The 21,758-nt window shown below is 47.2% G+C and overlaps 1 protein-coding gene across 4 annotated transcripts; it reads right to left on the bottom strand.

Moving 5' to 3' along the window:
* Positions 1-2,208: 2,208 nt before the first annotated feature.
* On the bottom strand, positions 2,209-20,413 carry Icln (chloride nucleotide-sensitive channel icln). Of its 4 annotated transcripts, none has more exons than XM_077699909.1 (8): positions 20,238-20,408; positions 19,804-19,938; positions 14,501-14,646; positions 14,366-14,440; positions 13,282-13,359; positions 12,230-12,334; positions 10,729-10,832; positions 2,209-2,680 (listed from the first exon to the last, which is right to left on the bottom strand). In XM_077699909.1, exons 2-7 carry the CDS (start codon positions 19,920-19,922, stop codon positions 10,753-10,755), a joined length of 603 nt encoding a protein of 200 aa, XP_077556035.1. In that variant the 5' UTR covers positions 19,923-19,938; positions 20,238-20,408; the 3' UTR covers positions 2,209-2,680; positions 10,729-10,752. The 4 variants fall into 4 exon arrangements, with proteins under 4 accessions (XP_077556035.1, XP_077556037.1, XP_077556034.1 ...); XM_077699911.1 differs by having other exon boundaries at positions 20,086-20,406; XM_077699908.1 differs by having other exon boundaries at positions 14,366-14,646; positions 20,238-20,413.
* Positions 20,414-21,758: the final 1,345 nt, after the last annotated feature.

The raw sequence follows: 21,758 nt of genomic DNA on the forward strand, positions 1-21,758 counted from the left end.
ACTCCCACATCTTTCGGCTAGAATGGCGTCATGTAGTACGTTGTTACTCCAAGGATGGTTAGACACACTTTTGGCTTTGAGAGGCACCGAAGGGGTGATGATGGTCGTGACGCAGGTATGTATCCTGAGGGGAGGCTCTCGCGGTAAGCCTCCCTTCACTCACTCACTGATCACTCTCACTCACTCACTCGCACTCACACTGAGGGGCCACCCCTCCCTCTCGCACATTAGAATGTCTCGTCTACTTCAGCGACGCTTTCCACCGGATACGTGTCAAGGGGCCGTCAGGACCACCGATGCCGGGCGCCAAGAAGGTAGACTTGGCTATGCATCCAGCAGCCCGCGGATCAACGCTACAAGTGTCATCGGACCAACCGTCTATGAAAAGCAGAAGCTGTCGGCGCGGCGCTCACGAGCACAACAAAGAGGGCGGGCACGCGAAGCGTTTTCGATAACTAGCATCAGCAACCATTTAACAGAAGGTTTTAAGCAGCCAAAGTATCAATAGGTTAACGGCCGCGTCGTGCGCCCATCCGTTGGTATTTAACACCAGCTTTCCCCGACTCCTGCTTTGCACTGGATGCTTCCCACAATCTTTCCCACAACCAAGGGATTTCAATCGTTGCCACGGAACCCGCTTACACTTCGGATGCCTATGACATCGTGCCAAGACTTTATTTAGATGACTTGGAAATCACTTTTACGGCTGTACCTTAGCTGCCTTACGTCTTGGCCCAATTCATCATCAGCCTGTCTATGCCCACTGCAGGGTAAAGGCCTCTTTTATAGATCTCCGATTATCACGGTCCTGGGCAAACTGTGACCGATTTATCCCTGCAAACTTCTTTATCTCATCTACCCATCTACTCTTCTTCCGCCCCCTGCAATGCTTGCCTTCTCTAGGAATCCACTTTGTTACCCTTAATGACCAACGGTTATGTTGCCTTCACATTACATGCCCTGCTCACACCCATTTCTTCCTTCTCAATTTCTACTAAGCAGCGGTGCGGTGCAGCGGTGCGGTGCAGCGTGCAGTGGTGGCGCAGAAGTAGAGCATCCACCTCGCATGCAGAAGGACCGTGGTTCGAATCTCAGTTCCGCATATTTACCACCGGGTAAAAAAAAAATCTGTGTTGATGGAATTGCAGGAGGAGGCTTGGGGTACAGCCTGATCCCGGCGACCATTGCCAATAACGCAGTCCCACACCAGACCAGGACTAGCCACCCTAGTCTAGCAATGGCCACAACCTCCCACGAATGTGCCGATTATATAACGCTTCTATAGTTCCAGTGGTGGAGACCCCCATCCCCACCTCCAAGTGCCCCATTGAGGCAGCTGGATCTTTACGTTTCCGCTCTTCTGTGGTTTGTGTTCACCTGTTTTAACCCTTCCATGCGCTGCTATGACTACATACTACGACGACATGAGACGCCGACAGCGCGAGCCCCTAAGGGGCTTCGCCCCTAAAATTTTTTTTTTGCGCTGGGGCTTGAACCCAGGTCCATCACGCTAAAGCCCGTGATTATACCCCTAGGCTACTGGGACCGAACATATTAGCAGGTGCCCAAATCAACAGGTGGAGTGTTTTAATCCAACCAGTAGATGTCACTGGGGCGTACAGGAAGCTGAGTTTGTACCCACAGGGAAACGGAATCTCACGTGCCCAGTTGTTAGATTCAAGCCGAAAATCAATCTTCAATAATGCAAAACTGTGCACCAGTGTTGCTGTAATTGGCAGCTCTTGCCTTGCCATCAGTTTTCTTTGGGTGCTGGAAAAGCAAGTGCTATTTAAAGTGCTGTTTCTATGGCCTGTGCATCACACAAAGCTGAAGGATGGACATATTAAACATTAACAAGTGAGGTACAAAAAACGACTGGGGCAGCCACGCACACATCAAACTGACACGCCGAATACATATTTTAGGGTACAAGCTTTTTTATAGCTCAACATTCTTGAATAAAAGTTATTATTTTGTGCTTGTCACGGATGTCCACTGCCACAAATTGCAACCTACACATGACTAATGCCAATAGCAAGGCGGAACAATGCAGCCTGGGCTATCCAATGTGCGTTTCTACATTACTGCAATATTACAGCATTTACGTTTTGAGCAGTCATTTTCGTGTGCATCTAAGAAAGCGCAAAGCCAAATTCGTTCCCAACACTTCCACTCCGTACTGGAAAGAAACAGACATGGACCAGACAGTACAATGAGTAACAAAGTTTATTTGGCATAATGAAATCGTAAACTGTGTTGAAAAAAGAAAAATGAAAACAGCAGCTTCCGCTTGGTGACGTGCCTACCACTTCTACGCATGTTCACGTTTTTTGCTTCACTGACCCACTGCGCTAATAACGCAATAAATAATTCAAATGATGTGACATAAAATTAATTGTTTACATTTCCTTTGCGGGCAACCCTTTTCTCTTCCGCTAACGATGCATATAGCTGAGAGAGACAGCCGGCGCCACCTATCTAGCTTTCGAAATTGAACACTGCGTACAAGCAACTGCAGGGGCCCACTTAGTAGCATCATTGGCAGCCGAGTCTTCATGTCCCAGCCTTGAGCCCTCGGCACCTTGTGCAACAACATGGGTGCGACGACAGGCCACCGCCATTTATCAGTGCAACCAGCGAGGCTTGGGCTCTTGTCTCAGGGCACAAGCGTACAGCAAGGCTGAAACAAGAGGGGGCAACAAACTGGCGTTAGACGGCGGATTTATTTTCCTCAAACATGTGAGCTAAATGTAAAGATGGACTGCCATATTTGCAAGATTCTAACGCACCCCTGATTGTAACGCGCAGGTAAGTTTACGAAGGAAAATTCGAAAAAAAATTACTTCACACCGATTCTACCGTGCAGATTTAGATTTAAATTCTACGAGGACTTCACGTCCACTGTTATGTTGCTGGGTGCGTTGAAGCAGATTTAGGCCTTGAACGCGATTGCAACGCACGCATAGATCTGAAGGCTAATTTTGGCAAAAAAGGGTGCGTGTCAGAATCGTGAAAATATGGTACTCGCACACGCCAGGGTGTCTGCCAAGTTCCAATCTTCAAATCACCCGATTTATTAAGGTTTCTTCCGACTACTTTTGAAATTTCCTCATTTACCAAAACTTTCCACAATGCACTGTGGTACCTCGCACATGCATATATCACACTGCAAGTCCACTGTTACACCTTTTTAGAAAAAAAAGTGACCTCTTTATTTCACTTACTGAAAAGCCGTAAGCAGATGATGAAAAATAATGAATACTCAAATGTACAGCAGTTTTTTTAAGCATACTGTAAGAACACCAGTATATTTTTTATAACTATGATTAAAATCTTTGCAGTGAAGGTTGCTTTAGACAGAGGAAGAACTAAGTAAAATAAATAATTATGCACTGTAAATTACAGTTACGACAGGACCATCATTATGCTGCCCACATTTTTTGGGAGTTGCAGTATGTTGATTGATTGATTGATTCTAGAGTTTAACGCGCCTACACAACGCAGGCAATGAGGCGCGCCGTAGTGGAGGGCTTCAGATTAATTTTGACTACCTGGGGATCTTTAACGTGCGTCGAAATCTCGTACACACAGGCATTTTTGCTTTTCCCCTCCATCAGAAAAGTGACCGCCGCGGCCGGGAATGGAACCCGCGACCTCTTGCTCAGCAGCGCAACGCCTTAGCCACTGAGCCACCGCAGCAGGTGAGTTGCAGTATGTACGCACCACATTCCGGTTTAGAACTTTTTTTTTTAGAGGTGTATGAAAATTTGACAGCTCAAATACTCTGCTAAAGTTGTTTGCTATTTGAATTGATTTGCAGCCCAGTTTTGCCATTCAAAGTACAGTGTAGACCACTTATAAAGTAACCACTTATAGTGCGGGACCAGATATAACGCGGGTTTTTGTGACCACCGGCTCGCCTCCCATAGAACTCAATGCATAAGCACACTGCTGAAAATGTGGTTGCTCGAAGCACATTACCGCTTATAGTGCGGTTTTTTGGTGGGTCCCCTGATTGACCAACACAGCTGCAGGCAACTAAGTGTGCGCCGCCATATCTGTGGCCAAGCGTCTGTTGCTAGGCGACGTTGTGCGCACGGCCCGCAGGTCAGGCACCCCTCTTCTCCATGCAACTGTGTCAGTGCACCATCACTCGTTACGGCAGGCTCTGCGGGATGGCGGCACTTGTCCGTGCTAAGCACGACTGTGAAACACATGACTGTGTTTCACGTTACGAACTCTTCACCGAACACAAAGCATTCCGTCGAGTTCACTGTGAGTGCGATTAATAACATCTCTGTTGGTGCTACAGTTTAGAATCGGATTGGAACGGAGCAGATGACGCACGCTGGTGTCTTTTTTTTCTTCGGCGTGCGCCCGCAGTGGCCCAGGCTGCGCCGTGTCTGTGGCGCATCGGCCATGTCTGTGGCCGTTTCCAGTGTTGCCAAGCGAAGAAATTGACCGCTAAACTTTTCAACGAATACCGTCTATATAGTGAAGATTTTCACAGCTCCAACGACATATGTTATAAAAGTCTACACTGTATTTGAAGATTACAAATATTTGAAATTTGCAAAATTAAAAGCAATAAGCTTACCCTGCCGCACAACGTGCAAACTTTCAAGCTTCACTGCATGCTCTGCTCCTTTGAGTTTGCTTTTTTTGCACAACATGGAAGCTAAGCAAGAAACATTAACACGTGAAAGCTTTGCACAAAGCAAGTGAATGTTAACTACAGGGACCGGGCAGCTGGACGGGTGGCGCCACCACTCGGCGCTCCCCTCGTTAGTGGAATGAGCCGGTGTGTTGGACTACGCAGCCTCCCATTGTTTTTGCCCTGTTTTCTTCGGTGCTTCGAATGTTGTGGTGGTGCTGTCGGCGGATATGCCCGGCGAAACGAAGTCTAGACAGATGTGTTGGGTTCTTTTAGATGCAATAACGGCTACGTAAACTTGTCGGACGCTTCTCAAGTTGGGTATGGGCTACCATGACATGAGTGCTTCTTGCAGCGATCTACGCTTGGCTCCAGCCAATCTGAGGTAGAATAAAACTATTATTAGTATTCATTTTTTCTTAAATGCACTAACGACAACGTAAACTTATTGGACACTTCTAAGGTTGGGAATGGGCTGCATTGACATGAGCGCTTTTTGCACCGTTCTGCGCTGAGCTCTGCGCGATCTGAGTAGGAATAAAACTACAGTGGAATCTCGGTGATACGAATTCGGTTGATACGAATTTCGTTGTGATACGAATTTTTAAAATTCCCCGGCGAAAATGCATTGTATGCAATGTAAAAAAATTCGGATGATCCGTACGCATTTACCACTCCGGTGCGGGTGATACGAACACGCGAGCCGCGAGCAGGCGACTGCGGCGTGGACGGGAGGCGGGAGTGTTGGTGCGGCCGTGCGGCCTTGGTTGCGCGCGGGCACAAAAGCATTGAGCGTGAACCGCATGGAGCGTTTTCTGCTCGCGAAAACGCGCCGCGCACGCCACAGGCTCGCTGACCCTGCCGCATAACCACCTACACGCGCCGCGGCCGGCGGCAGCAACACGGCGGCGGCTTCGGCCGCGAAGTGGTGTCGGGAGCTCGAGCGACCGCTTCTAAGCGCTCTCTAAAATATCGCTCAAGGCACGCACGAAGTTGCTTGAGCGGTAAAGGAGCTTATAATGTAGGTGAAAGCGGTAGTATAAAGCGTTGTCCGCGCCGCTAGTGAAAGCGCCCATTCAATATCTGCTGGGGTGTTAGGCCTAAACATCTCCGGCGGGGCCACCGGGAGTGCAACTCGGCAGGCTCCTCCCACTGCCGCGCGCGTCGGGCGTCATTTTCCGAGTGAGGTAGCATCTGTCGCGGGGGCATGCGGTTCGCGTGCGAACGTCGCATCGAAGGTGAGCACGCGTTCTTTTGACTCCCGCGTTGACGATTTGGGCCGGCACCCCGGCGCCAGCCTCTGCTGGGGTGGTACCTCTGCCCACGGCCGGGCTAGAGCGGCGGCGTGCGCGCGTTGGTATCGACACAGCGCGTGCCGCCGCCCTAGCCCGGCCGCCAATGTTGCCACAAACGGCAGTGGGAGGAGCCTTATGACTTGCGCCAGTGGGGAGACGTGGGCGGCAATTTCGAAGCGCTCGCAGCAGCTGGCTGGGCCACCTCCGCGGCGGATATTTGGCGCGGATGATATTTTATAGCGCAGTTTTCTCCCACTTTGTGAGCTCTTTCCCGCATGAGCAATTTAGTTCACACCTTGAGCTGCGTTTTAACAAAAGGTTACAAGTGGTCGCTGAAGCTACTTGCACCTCTTCACGGCAACAGCCAACGCCATGTTGCCGCCGCCTGTCACATGCGCAGCACTATTTCATTTTTTCTCGTTTTCTGATGATACGAATTTTCGGGTGATACGAATATTTTTGCCGCCCCTTGAGATTCGTATGACCGAGATTCCACTGTATTATTATTAGCATTCATTTCTACAATACTTCTTCTACAATACTTCTACTACAATACAATGTAGAAATACTACAAGTATTTCTACAATACTTCTACATGTTTGTACATGTTTAAATTACCTTCACTGGTTTCAATGAACATGGTTTCCACGCCTGCCTTAACAATGGAATACCTCAATACGTGTGCTTTGAAGGGAGCTGCACTTACGTACGAGATCGATTACCGTACGGCCTTGGAAATGTCGCGGCATTTACACTTTCTGTAACCGTGAGCTTTGTGTCTTCGGTTTTGGTGAGTGACAGCAGGGACAAAGCCAGAGGAGGGGTTTGGGGGTTTCTAGGCCACGCTTTCTAGAGTGGCCTAGAAAGGGGTTTCCAGGCCACGTTTGGGGGTTTCTAGACCAATGTTTTCTAGGCCACGCGTACACGAGACTTACTACTGAGTTATGGGAAGGGCTGGGGGTTGCTGAAAGCTTTCGGCAACAACCAGCCCTTCTCATAACTCAAAACCCCCTAAAAATAATGCCAGCTACGAACCTGAGTAACAGCACGGGAGCCTGAGAGCTGAAGCGGAACTCCTACATTTGTAGTGTTCGCACCGATATTTAACCTCAGCCTGTGTTTTTTAATGCTTAAGTGTTCTTTACCGAGTACCTAAAGAAATCATGTAATGCGTTGTGAAGAAACCAAATATGCGCGAGTAGTTTTTGCCTCAAATAGAGGTGCATCAGCCTGAGGCCTCCAGCACAGACGCATTTCCGACCCGCTGGAAGCAGTGAAGATTTGGAGACGGGTGCATGGAAGTGCAAAATTAAACAGCAAAATCATCTACGGCGATGGTTGAATGCAAAGCTTTCTTCGTGTGAAATAGAATGAGAAAGGGTCAAAGTCAAAGACACTGCGATAAAAAAAAAAAAAAAACTGCGCGCTGGTCAAGTTAAAACCTCAACTTGTCAAAGTTTAAATCCAGGAAGCAACCAAGGGAACCCACACGAGAAAGCTTTGCGATAAACCATCAAACCATCATTGTCGTTAGATGGGGGAGTGCATGATTTTTCAAGTGTAGGTGACAGCTTGTAAAACGACCGCAGCATTCAGTTGCGAGTCTGAGGGCAGGTTTTGGCACCCTCCTGTCTCTCATCCTTCAGCCACGCAGGAATTGTTTTTTGAAAAACCGGGAACTGCAACCATTGCAAGTCTTGTAAAACAATTCTTTTCCACGACAATCAGTAACGTTCTACTATCATGCGGTATTTATTCTGTAGATGATTCCCGATGACTGCAGTAAGAGCATTTCTGTGAAACTAAACACGTTTCTACCGCGGTTAATAAAGTTATGGAAATGTTGTCCATCACAATTTCTGTTTGGGGGTAAATCTTAGAAGGCGCCCACCAACTTCGCCTTTTGCTTGTGCACGACGCCGTTTCGTCATCAACCGCCAAAGGCCAGTGCCGCAGCATTCCTGGATCGGCTGCACCCACCGGCTTTGTGGGAGCATTTAGCTGCAATATATTTCTCAATACGCCAAATTGCATCCAGGCATGAAACATTTGTGCAAAAGAATGGACTTGCACTTCCAGCTTTACTTCCAGCTTGGCGCATTGAGCGTTGTCTGCTATTTGTAATTACTGAGTATGGATGTAAATCACGCATGTCGCATGCCTCGTAAAGGTCACCTCTACATCAAGATTTACCGATCTGAAAAAAGTCCTTGTAGTTATCTACGCTTTGCAAGCTGTGCTTTAGCAGAACGACAGAAAGCCATGCACAACTACGCTGTGCTGACCGCCACCGGCATTCCACTGACGAGCAGTTCGCCACAGGCTGTGCTGTTCGGTGAAGCGACGGTGGTGCCATACAACGGCCGCCCGGTCCCTATAGAGCATGTTAGCTAAAATGGAATGCTTCATGTAGAAAATTTATTATCCAAAACTAAGTTTCTTGTCGATTAGTGGTATGAGTGAGGAACAAAGAGATATTCCACACTGGCAATGCTTGAAACAATTATGTGGTCATACCAGCCACAAGCTTGCCCAGTAATTTTTCAGACTGAAGGGAATGCAACCAGTCAAATATGCTTACTGTGTTCACAGCCCCCTGACAAACCAGCGCTTATTCATGGCAAAGTGTTCCAAAGTTTTGTTCCACTGCTTTCCCATCTTGTCATAATCTTCTATTTTAAATTTTTGGACCGTTTTCTTATCAAGCATGAACAATTAGATGTGTTCAGCCCTGACTGCTTAAACGCTATCTTTCTATTGTGTAGCTGTGCTTTAGAACCTGTATACACACTATACACACTAAAGCAAGGATATTCATATTTCAGGGGTGAGACAGCTAAATCTGTTTTGGGAGCAGTTTTTGGAGCAGCGAAATTTCGATTTTGTAGCAGAAGAACCTTGATTTGGAGCAGAAGAACGACATTTATTATGTCACCTTAGGAGCCTAAAATATCGAATTTTTGGCAACTCGAAGGGGAAAACTGCACTTTTTAATCGGTTTCGAACGTGCATAACACTGAAACAGCCTTTCAATAAAGTTTTTTCTACCGGAGCATCACAAGGTACGAACTGCACTACCTTTTTACAAACCATTTTTTTTTACTTCTTAGACTCTGCGCATAGACAGCATAGAGTGCCGTCGAAGATATTGGATTGAAAACCTAAGCAATCGTAAGGCATTTTTATTATCATGTGGATCCCGAAATTAATATTTTTGTAATCCCATACTCGCCCTTATGCACAAGAGTAGAGAGCCCCGGCAAAAGTTGCGCAAAGCGAGGGTCACTGGCAGTCGTCGCACCCCACCAGCCCTCCCATTTCAATCCCCAAGGTGCACGTTCACTACGATCGTAATTTCAGTAACGGTGGTATGTTTAGCCACCTTTCTCTTGGTATTATTTCACTTCAGATAGATGAACCATTACCTCTAACGTGCAATAATATCTCGTCCCGCTATCGGACACTGCTTGAACATTTTGCGGCGATGTAGCCTCCACCACCACTTCGGCAGTGTCGATCGCCCCATTCCCGCGGCTCGCGAGCTCGCTGTCAAAGGCAGCAATAACTCAGCGTTTTGTAACACTGCAATGAGTCCAAAATTTCATTTCAAGCACGCACTGCTCCTCACACTCAAGGCCGAAACATGGCGAATTCGCGGGCATCACGTTGTTTTTGATGAACTCCCGTCTTTCGAGTCGCGCAACTTCCCCCAACAACTCAAACGACTAAATGCAAACCCAGCCACCCCCATAACCAGAATCACGGCAGAAATCTGCAAAGAGCACTCTGCCTGAACCCCGAGCAACTTCTTCGCCCGGCGGCCATGTTTTCTAATCTTCACCACACCAAGATGGCGGCGCCCAGTTATGCCGTTCCGGAGATACGGCGCTCCGAAAATTGCTGTTTTTTCATCAACTTGCACAAGCAGTTTGTCGCCTCCGTACACAGAAGTAATTTTTCTGCAGGAATTTGCAATGGCTTTCGATGGGAAAACATTAAAAACTCACAAAATATTATAACATGTGCAACCCGACATGGTCATTTTTGAAAAAATTGTCTCGGGGACAATTTTATGCGGGTTTTTTATTGAATAATCAATCAATTAAACCTTTACAAACAGCGTCACCTTGGGGCTCCTGAAAAATTATGCCGTCAGAAAGCATTTTTCCCCACTGAAACTGACGGGAGCGTTAAAATCCTTGGCTCTCGGGCTGTTTTGGAGCAGTTTGGCGCAATTTTTGCAATTTTCAAGCTTTTGGAGCAGCGTGGCGCAGCAAAACCAATTTGTATCAAAACTGCACAATATGCGCAGCTGTCTCACCCCTGATATTTGTAAATACTCAAATCACACTCAGTTCTTGCTATTCCTATTCCATTCGCCCTTCTAAACTTGATATTTGCACACATCTATTTTTTATTAACTTTATATTTTCTTTTTCTCAGGGCAGCAACATGGCACTAGCAGTGTACTAGCAGAGGCTGTGTGAGCCGCACTTGGAAGGCTAGAACAGCCACGCTGTTGTGCTACAAAAACAACGTTTTTTTTTTTTCTTTTAGGGTTTAACACGCCGACGCAACGCAGGCGATGAGGCGCACAGTAGTGGAGGGCTCCGGATTAAAATTTTGACCACCCGGGGATCTTTAACATGCGCCGAAATCTCGTACAGACGGGCGTTTTTGTTTTTTGCCTCCATCAAAAAGTGGCCGCTGCGGCCAGGAATCGAAACCGCGTCCTCAAGCTCAGCAGCACGCCTAGGGGGGAAAAAAAAAACTGCTCACAGTGCAAGGCCTGCTCTTCCTCCTTCAGTGGTCTGGCTCTGCATCTTGAAACTGCCCCAAGTCCATGGGTTCATCGGCCCCCTCAGAACCCCAGTCACCATTGCCTGGAAAGAGGACACCAAGAGGGATCTTCATGCTAAGAAGGGGTCCCATATACGTTTAGGAAAGCATAATCACACTTGTCTGGGGGAGAATATTTTGGCACAAAATGCCACGCACACCCCGCCAGCGCATGTCTTGGTTGCAAGTGACTACACCTGCATGAACACATACAATGGGCACAAATTTGGCGTTTCTTTTTGACTCGATACAAAGGTATAACAAAGCAAGGGGGTGTTTCTGTCTATAGATTTTTTGCCTGTTCCTAATAAATCTAGGAAAGATAACATCTGAACATAAATCATGTAGATACCCGATAAATTAAGACAAATGACATCGTTGCCAGGGTTTGAGAAAAAAACCTGTAGCAGAGCTCATGCTCAGTAAACAAGAGCAGGAAAAGAAGGAACAGGCTGTTTATAGGTTGGATCCACTACCACCTAAAGCAGGCACTGCTACATGCATGACGCTGGAAACCAAGTACTTTCAGCTACTTCAACAAAACGACTGACCACGCTTGTCTTTGTTTGACCCCTGATAATTGCATGCGTTTCCCCATGGCTCAATGCTGTCACAGCCGGCCTGCTCACTCACAGCAATGCCTCTGCACAACACTTTCTATTTTCTGCTAACACTTTCGTGACTGTGGAAAAATCTGTGGTTTTTTGCGTAGTCTAGGAAATTTTCTTTTTTCCTGCCACAGAAAATGACAGATGCTAAATGTAAGGTATGAAATGATAAAGGATGGATAGGTCTTTCCAACAGTAATAATTTCAAACAACAGATTCATTACAAATATTATCAAAAGATTATCAAAACAAAAAAAGTAACAAAAAAATTGAAATATACACTTTGAATACAAGACCCTTATAGAATATTACTGCAAGTACAAAAGCTATTTACATACATACAAAAATATAAGCACTAGTGCCTATCATGCCACCGTACAAAGCAGTTTCTCAAAGCGGTGGAACAAACGTTGGCTCCGCTCTTTTGTTCCGTGCCGTTCCAAGCAGAACAAAACACCAGATAAACAAAGTTGCCTGCTGCCACAAGCGCACAAGCGGTGCAGACGCAGAAAAATTGAACTAAACTGAAAGAACCTTCATTGCATAGATCATGGAATCGCACACGCACTAGAACATTAGTTCTCCAATGTCTCACAATTTAAAGACACGTAAATTTTTGCTTGCAGACGTGAAAGTTACATGGCATTCTCGCCATATAAGCATCATTTCGTAATCCGATCATGGTGCAGCACCTTGTTGACAAGTGTGACCCTGAAAGGTTGAACACCCGGCCTCCAGGTAAATGGTCAAACACAACCAGGCTCTGCAAGTTAACATCTTGCCCTTGGATGTGGGGTGACATTGGCACGTAATTGAGGACAAGCAAACGTCACCTGCACCAGAGTCAAGCTGCTGGCAGCCCCGCTGTTGCTCCGCTGCTCGGACATCATACTCAGCGCCCTCCTCTTCTTCGTCAGCATCCTCGTAGCAGCCATCGTCTGCACGCAAAGCACAGCAGCGGGCTCATACACACAGACTGATTACTTGGAGAAATCACTGCCTGGTTTTCACTCAATCAGGGAGTTCGGAACCAGCCCAACATTCCCGTGACGTCGATGCAAGACTGACACTGGACAGAGAAAAACAGCGCATTTTTTTAAAATTAATTCATACTGCAGACCAAGATGCTGGTTTTTGCAGGAGGGGCAATAAATAATAAGCAAAGCATAAACAGTGCATGTACAGAATCCAATCTATAGCATGTTATATGTTTTTAATGGGGGCACTTTTAAGGGGGCCATACAGACAAAATGCAAGTTTGGTCCGAAAAATTGCCTAGTTAGGATAACATTGACACCACTTTTAACGCAAACTTCACTCAAGCTATACAATTAGGACAAAAGAGAATGGCCGCACTAACGTGAATTCCCACACTAGAGCCTACGCCGTCTTACGGGCAGCTCTGCTGAAGCGGGCAAAAGCAAATGCAAGCTGGGCAGGGCTTATAACCTTGCAGAATGAGCTATTTCTTGCGTTTTTCTTGGTTAAGGAACGTCTTCAGTGGCTGGAATGGAGCTGAGAGTATGGTACTGAAGCCTAGTTCTTACAAATTAAATGAAATTGTATTTTGTCTTCATGGCTCCTTTACATTTGCTTGTATAGGAAGCTCACCCTAGCTAGCTTCCTCCTGGGTGACCCAGAATTTGTTCCAATTAAACACCACTGCACCAGATGGAAGGTGACGTCTGGTATAGCCGTGGGGGCTTTAAAATAGGCCACAGTGGGTTATCGACGCTCCGTACGTGAGGTAAAAGGAAGGTTATAGGCCAGGTTGCCCAGGCAGACAAGTGGCAAAACCTGCCAAGACAAGGCCCAACTCAACTACCAGCTCCCTGGCCACTCGCTCCCTCCCACAGGCTTGCTCCCAAAGTGATCGTGCACCCACCTTCGTCCGAGTCTCCAGGTTGAGCAGGGTCCGGGTGCAGTGCTTGGCACTCCGTCATTGCCCGGTACATGGCCTCCACTGCAGGGAAGACACACAGCGGCACCATCAGGCTGCTTGCTTCGAGCCAACCTTCCTATCTACCTACACCCGCTACAAATTGACCAAGGCGAGGACGCGAGAATTACGTTGAGAAAGTTGATCCAGCTGCTAATATCATGTGCTTCAGATACCTGTCAAGTTGAACCTGACGGACAAACAAAAATAAAATGCACAAGACTGTAGTATGGCTTCAACAGTTGCAACAAAGTTGAAAATGCCGGCGCAGCGGTTCAACAAGACTGGGTACTTTTAACCATAAACTATAGATTAGGCAGGTTCATACGAAGTTCACATGGAGTTCCTGCATGCGTGAAACTCTTACACAATGAAATGGGCAGCATCCGAACAGGGATACCGAAACAGCAGCAATGGCAAATAAAATTAAGTCTGACAATAACACAACCCAATTCTAGAAACCCAGCTCAGTTAGATTTTTGTCACTACATTTCTTCTCCATTTTGAAAAGAACAGCACCACACTCGGGAAAACAGCTTGTGCCCCATTGCAAACACAGAATAGCTACATTGAATGCATCCTTTTTAAAAGTACCTGGAGACAAAGCCAGCAGTTGTAAGCACAAGAAAGCTGCACATCACTGACATTCTTGGTAGTCTGTGTGGAATGTATTTATGTTGCGCATGTTCCGAAAAAGTAAGCCACAAAAAACAACCATACTTATCGGCTTTGCACTCAGCACGCATGCTGCAGCCCCCTACAATCGTAACTTTAAACATCTTTTCAGCAGGTGATTGATTTGCTTGAAATGAATTAGAATGTCAGCTTTAATTCCATTGATATCAGCCAGCATCATCTGCTTCGTAGAACAAAATTTTGTCCTAAAAACATGCATGATTTTGTTGAACTACAGCCTCTATGTGCAAAGAGTAACAAAACAACAAGAAGAAGAAGGAAAGTAACCAAGCCTTCTCTAAGAGCACTCGAAACCACGGACAAGAACACGGAATAAACAAACCAAGCCACTCACAATGCGACTTGTCTTCCGGCACGAAATGAATCTCAGACGCCGGCCGCTCTTCATCTTCGCCATTTTCGTTGGGCTCTGCGAGGAAAGAAGCGTGAGAGTCGCATTCCCAAGTCCCGCATGCAGACAGGCACCCACCTTGTTCCTCGCCTAAGTCCCCGTCAATCATGAGGTAGAGGCACTCCTCAGGGAATGCTTGCAGGTCACGTGACAGGGCGTGCAGTGCCACGGAGGGGTACTCCAGGGAGAAGCCCGAGCTGTCCTGGCCAACCCACGAGACACGACTGCGCAGTTGCATGCCCTGACATTAGTTGTGTGCCTCAAAAAATGCACGTTTTCGTCCTCCATGCTACCACCACAATCGCGCCATTGAAGAAATGCAGGGCCATTCTCCACAACTGCAGTTTTCGTCTGTTTCAATTATTTTAAACACCTTTTGTGACCAAGGAAATTTTCTTTATATGGCCCTACACAAACAGTATAGGAACAAAAATTTCCGGTGTATAAACCGCAAGTTTCTTTTCAAACTCACAGACAGCGAAAGTACAGAATTTCTTATGCAAGGGCAGCTCATGGGGTGATGTAACTTGGGGGGGGGGGGGGGGGGCATTTTTAATGCTGATGGGAGGGGCAGGAGGGCACAACCAACCAAAATACCATGACTTGTTCTCAGATGCACACCCAGTGCTTTTTTCTGTGGGGACAAAGCGATTAGTACACTCCCACAAAGGCGCAGGTTGCGTAAGCCAATATCACGCCTAACAAAAAGTTAGAGGTGAGGGGTGCTTTGCTCACTGCGGACAGCAATGGTCCCCACCCCAGTCTAAAATTTTTACACGCGCCGAAAAATCAGTGTTGAGGGGTGTTGGGGGGGGGGAAGGGGGGTGCGATTGTCCAACTAAGCACATGATGCGTGTTGGACGTTCTGAGTTCTACCCCACCGAACGCAAAGTAATGCCTCGAGTCCAATGTGAGTGCGATTGATAACATCTCTGTTGACAACACTGTTGAGAATCAGGTTGAAACGGAGCAGATGATACATGCCAATTTTTTTTTTTCTTCGGTGTGTGGGTGCCGTGGCACAAGCCGTGCCATGTCTGTGGCCGTTTCCAGTGTTGCCAAGCGAAGAAATTGACACCTATACTTTTGAACGAATACCACCTATACCCTCAAGTATTGTAGATATGGGATTTTGTGTATATCAGCTCCTTTTAAAAGCAGCCAGTGTTGCAAGAAATTGAACCTGCCCCTTAGTACATTTTATATGAATGCCTCAGTAGCACAGCGGCACGACCAATGCAAAATTGCTGAACAGTGGTGTGCATGTTAAACGGTTAATTGTAGGACATCGCATATTAAACGGCACCTGCTTTAGGCAGTTGCTTGATGATAGCACCAGTTTAGTTTTGAAGGGGTTGGAAAGAACAAAGAGTGTGATAAAGGAAGGAGGCAATGAGATGTGGGATAATGAGTCCTCAACGCAGCTGACCCACTGCATGCTGTACCTGCTTACAGAACTGAATGACATTCTTCGGTGTGAGCTGAAGTGGCATTTCATTTCACTCCTACCTCTAGCAGGTTCTCAATCCCACCTCTCCTCCCATTCCTCATGCTCCTAGTGGGATATAATCCAACTCCTTTAGGGAGCCATGCAGACAAAACACAAGTTTGGTTCATTCGAAAGATTACCTCGTTAGAATTATACTGAAACCACTTTTAACGTAAAGTTCACTTGAATAGGCTATATAATTATGAAAAAAGGGAATGGCCATGCGACCCACTAGCTCATTTCCCGCAACAGAACCTATGATGTCATATGTGCCCAGCTGTGCGATTGGCTTAGGCCGGCAAAAGCAAATTAGGCAGGGCTTACAAGCTTGCTGAACGAGCTATTTTCGCTTAAGTGTAAAGCACATTCATTTTACAGCAGTAAGAATCGTGGGGTAAACAACTAAGTTACAAAAGTACACATAAGCATTGAAGTACCAATGCGTACGTATGCGTTGGTATTGCGCGCACTATGTTTTAGCTGCACAGCACTGCGGCGATTTGGGGTTGTCTCAGGCGGCACTGGCCAACTGGCGTAAGCAACCATATTTGGAGGGACGTGACCATACTTGTCGAGCGAACACCATGTTTCACGAAATGATCATTTTCTACCTTAACAAAAACAAGCCAGGTACAAATACGGTCAAAAACAAAGCAACGGCAGAAAATGGCCTGCCGTGGTATGGTGGCGCCATCTAGGTTGACTAACGGTAAGCAAGGCTCCACAATCGGCTGCAGAGCGATTCTTGTGATGTCATTGCAGAGGTCGCGAAAACACACGATTTGGCGGGAGAATCAAAATTTTAACTTGTATTGATTAATTTCTCACTCAATAAACCATCGTTTGCTTCCGGACAGTCGCTCGGGGCACTATAAAACAAGTCTTTTGAATAAAACAAACTTGTATTTGTGGGGGCCGCTGGCCACTATGACACGTGCGAGCGAGAGCGCGACAGCGCCTGACGTGGAGCGCGTGCTCCGGGGCTGTCGGGAATAAAGAGTTCCATTCTTGCTGCTGGACGGGTTGGTCGTCTCTCTCAATTTCAAGTAAAGTATGTGCCGGGGAAGTTGCTGGCAACTGCAGACACGCTGTCCAGAGCTTCCTGCGATACCACACCCCCAAATTAGTAAATGCTGTTGAACTCTTTATTGGGGATGTGTGCAAAGGTTTCTCGGCACCAGTAGCAAGCCGCCTTAAACAGATTCGACAAGCCCAGTTCCACGACGAGGAATGCCTCGCAGTCAGTGGTTTCATAGAAAATGGCTGGCCAGACAAGAGCAAGGTTCCAGTTCACCTCATGCCATTTTGGAAGGAAAAGGCAAGATTGAGCACTTTCAATGGAATTATACTCTTGGACCGCCGCCTAGTTATCCCTCGGGCGTTGTGAACCAATTTGCTGGCCCTCCATCATGACAGACATCAAGGACTTTGCCAGTGCAAGGAACGAGCAAGAGAAAGTGTCTGGTGGCCTGGGTGCAACATGCACATTGAACCTATGGTTACAAGCTGCAAACAGTGCGCAACCAACAGAGTGGTGAACCCCGAACCACTCATGCCTACAGTGACACCGGATCGTCCGTGGCAACATCTTCCGATCGACCTATTCCACTGCAAAAGCCGTGAACACCTTGTCGTTGTAGATTACTACTCGCGGTTTCCCGAAGTAGTGTCCCTCACTTCCACGACTAGCGTAGCAAGTAATAAACGCGGCCAAGAGTTGCTTTGCGCGGCACGGGATCCCTGTAGTCAGTCGGACAGACAATGGACCCCAATTTTCATGAAACGAGTTTGCCAAGTTTGCTCAAACGTACGGTTTTCACCATGAAACCAGCAGCCCACAGTACCCGCAAAGCAATGGGGAGGCGGAACGCAAGGTACGGACAGTAAAGAACCTTCTGGAAAAAAGCGATGACCCTTACCTGGCACTCCTGTCCTATCATGATACACTGGGACCATCCGGATTTTCCCCAGCCCAGCTACTCATGGGACGCAATCTTCAGACACGACTTCCGAGTCTTCTAGAACGCATGAGTCGACATAGCCCAAGTCATCGGGAGTTCAAGGATAGGGATGCTGCCTACATGGCCCAACAAGCCAAGGCGTTCAACTCTCGACACCACGCTAATCCGTTGCTGCCCTTAAAGGAGCCATGAAGAGAAAACACAAGTTTGGTTCATTCAAAGTATTGCCTTGTTAGAATCATACTGACGCCACTTTTAACGTAAACTTCGCTCAAATAAGCTAAATAATTAAGAAAAAAGGGAATGGCCATGCGACCCACTAGCTCATTTCCCACAACAGAACCTATGACGTCATACCAGACAGCTCTGCGATTGGCAGAGGGCGGCAAAAGCAAATGCAAATTAGGCAGAGCTTATAAGCTTGCCAAACGAGCTATACGCGCTTAAATTTACAGCATTTTAAAGCCCTAAGAATGATGGGACAAACAGTGTAAGTTACGAAAGCCCACGTAAACAGAAGTACCGATGCATATACTGCTGTTGGTACTGCGCGCGCTATGCTTGGTTTAGCTGCACAGGACTGCGGGGCTTTGGGGTTGTTTCAGACGACACTGGCCGATTGACGCAAGCGACGATGTCTTACGTGACCGTATTTGTCGAGCGAGCACCATGTTTCACGAAACAATTGTCTCCATGAACAAAACAAGGCAGGTACAAATACGTTCACAAACAAGCCAAAGGCAGAAAACGGCTTGCCGCGGTATGGTGGCACCATCTAGGTTCACTAACGGTATACAAGGCCCTGTGATGTCATTGCAGATCACGAAGACGCACGATTTAGAGGGAAAATTAAAATTTTAACTTTAATTAATTTCTCAGTGAATAAAGCATCGTTTGCATTCGGTCAAGCGCTGGGGGCCCTATAAAACACGAAATCTATCGAATAACACAAACTTGTGTTTTGTCTTCATGGCTCCTTTAACCGGAGGTGACAGTGTACGGGTGAAAGACCTCAACAGCCCGGCAACACTCCTCAGCCCAGCTCAAAGGCTTCGCTCATTGGTAGTCCAAACACCAAGGGGCATCGTGCAAAGAAACCGCCGCCACTTGGTACGGTTCCAGCCCGACGTGACGCAGGACTCGCCGTCACACGAAGGAGAAGAGTGGATGGGACACGAGGAAGAAGAGAGTAGGGGGGATCGCCAACTTCTGGGACAGTTTCTGTTCCTGATTAGGCGCGGTCTCCAGGCAGCTATCGCACGAGATCTGGCTGAGTGGTCCGGCCCACGCAAAGACTGAACTTATAGCGTTCGAGCATACACCTTTGTTATAGTCTAAGAGGGGAGATGTAGGGGCCGCTGGCCACTCTGACACGTTTGGGCGAGAGCGCCTGACGTGGAGCGTGTGCTCCGAGACTGTTGGGAATAAAGAATTCCATTCTTGCTGCTGAACGGATCGGTCGTCTCTCTCGTGGGCTCCGAACAGTATTTTGTCTGCATGGCCCCTTTAATGATGAAAAGTGGTGCTTTGGTCCCCCTTGTGTCTTGCATACTTGGACACTCCAGGTATTGTTAAGGAACCGCCATTCTTTATTTTACTGCTCAAGGAACTGTATGAGGACCACAATACCACTACTTACTTGGCACACAGTCGCACACATCCAAACCAGCCACAAATACCCGGTATAAACACACTCATTCGTACGAAGGACACTAGTGTACACGTCATCCCAACGAACTCTGGGGGGACTTCGCTCATAACTGGCTGAAACAAACCGACAAGGGCGGGACTCGTTGGATCTACTGCCAGATCCTAATTAACATGCCAGAGCGCTGTCATTACGCCTATTCCATTTCTCCAGCCTTGAGTAGTTAACCTTGTTTTACTAGAGGCTTCAACGTAACAGTAAAGTCTCAATGAAGACCACGCACCTCTCGGCAATGTAGAGGGTTCCCTTGCCAAGGCCTCTGCTTTGGATGAAAGCGGTAGTCGCATCCTCGCGGTGACGGATGCCCTCTTCTGGGGGTGGGAAGCTGGTGAGGATCACCATGACTCTGCGGGATAATCTGTGGGAACGAAGCAAATGAGACAACAAAACAAATTTTTCGGCCGCGCCCGTGCATCGGCCGCAAGTAGCGGAATCTGTATTAACGCGCTCACTCACGATTGGACAGCACAATTTATTAGACGGAATGGTGAAGTGCAATGCATACCTCGTGTACAATGAGCAGAAAAACGCTGACTCTGGCTAGGCACGCGAAGTGGTGTGCACGCGCGAACACTGTTGCCGTTGCGTTGTTCACACTGATGATCCACGCACGAGCATGATGAAAATAACGCAGCCAAACGCTTTTCACGCACTCACGGCTTGCTTAGTAACGGCGGAGAAGTCGCACAGGCCGCTGGGGTCGTGGAAACAAAGTTTCGAGCACGTTTCGAACGAGCAGGTGCTCTCTGAGGCGCCCGTCGCTGCGCCAAGAATCGTGCCGCGTGCGTACAACCTTTCGCGGTTTCCCCTGCGTTGTCGTGAGACTGACGTATCGCGGCAGAAAGGATCCGAACGCTGATTGGAGGGAAAAACGCGGCAATTTTAATTGACCTCAAGTGATCATTTTGTGCTTGAACGCAAACCACAATGCACATTCACAATAAACATCATTATGCAAATAAAATAAAAAAATGTTTTAAATTCACTTTTGTAAGCTAAACAACAAACATAGCACTTGTAAGCAAAAAATTGGCGCTGCGAGCACTAGCGATGCATTGTGTAGGCAAAAGATGTAGGCGTCAAGTGTGTTGCGTCGGCTCGCGCTCTTTAAAATATATTTACGAAAGATGCGAACTAATAAAATTTCAAGTGATTCTCTAGATAGAGTTTTAACAGTGCGAACTACATGCATTTAACCGCTTTTTCAGAAAAGAAGCGATGAGTTACGAGTTTTAGGCTCTCATAGACATGACCGGACGAAATGAGCCTGCGGTTAAATTAAGGACGTTTATAATGTACCCAGCAGTGTTATTTTGCATAATTGTAGCTTATTTAGTGCAGCAAAACGTGATGTAATTTGTTTGGGCATCAATCGTACCATGTAACCGCGTACGTGCAAGAACATCCGAACGTCGTCTGCTTGAATCTGAACACTGGTGTTGCTTCCACGGCTTGGTCAAGCCCTAATTGCCGTTATAATGGTACCATCTTTTCTCAGCGAGTAAAAACAGTGCACGCACGTATCAGAAAACACAGTAACTGAATATTCTAGCCGTTTTTGGTCTCAATAGGCGTCTGCTTCAGCCAAGTTTCTTTGGTCTGCGAAGCGAAAGAAAAAAGAAAGCAAATAAAAATGTGAATGTTTTTTTTTTATTTTACACTGGCTTAATATGCAAGAGTCGATCGACGTCGTGTATGCAGAAGTAAAAATAATCAAAATAAATTTTACGTAGACAGCAGGAGCAGGAGCGGTCAGAGCGGTGCCGCCATCGCTGCCGCCCGCAGCGCCTGACGAGGCTCAGCCACAGTGGCCACAGCAACGATGGCGGCTCACAAGTGAGCTTCGTGCACATGGAAGAATGTTCGTGCATGCCAAACATCGTGTCCTTTCTTAGGGATCGTAGTACCAGCAAACGCAGAATTCGCTGCCATTTTCTGCGGATCGCCGATTCCCTGACAGCTCCGCAATTCTATTTAGTTGAGCGGCAAGTCCTGCTGAAAAGTCGGAGGAGGCTCGTAATTCTTCCGAGCCACCAATCATGTCGGGAGACGTACACCGAGACCGATTAATTCTAACCGTCCGCGTGATACGTTCATTCCAGCACAGGAACATATGGCACATCGTGATACGAGACGTTTGCCCCACGGAGTCGGTGGAAGGGTTCAAGAAGTTGGTAC

The sequence above is a fragment of the Haemaphysalis longicornis genome, unplaced genomic scaffold (genome assembly GCF_048455015.1).
Source record: "Haemaphysalis longicornis isolate Haplotype H1 unplaced genomic scaffold, Haemaphysalis longicornis Haplotype H1 scaffold_2, whole genome shotgun sequence".
NCBI classification, from domain to species: domain Eukaryota; kingdom Metazoa; phylum Arthropoda; class Arachnida; order Ixodida; family Ixodidae; genus Haemaphysalis; species Haemaphysalis longicornis.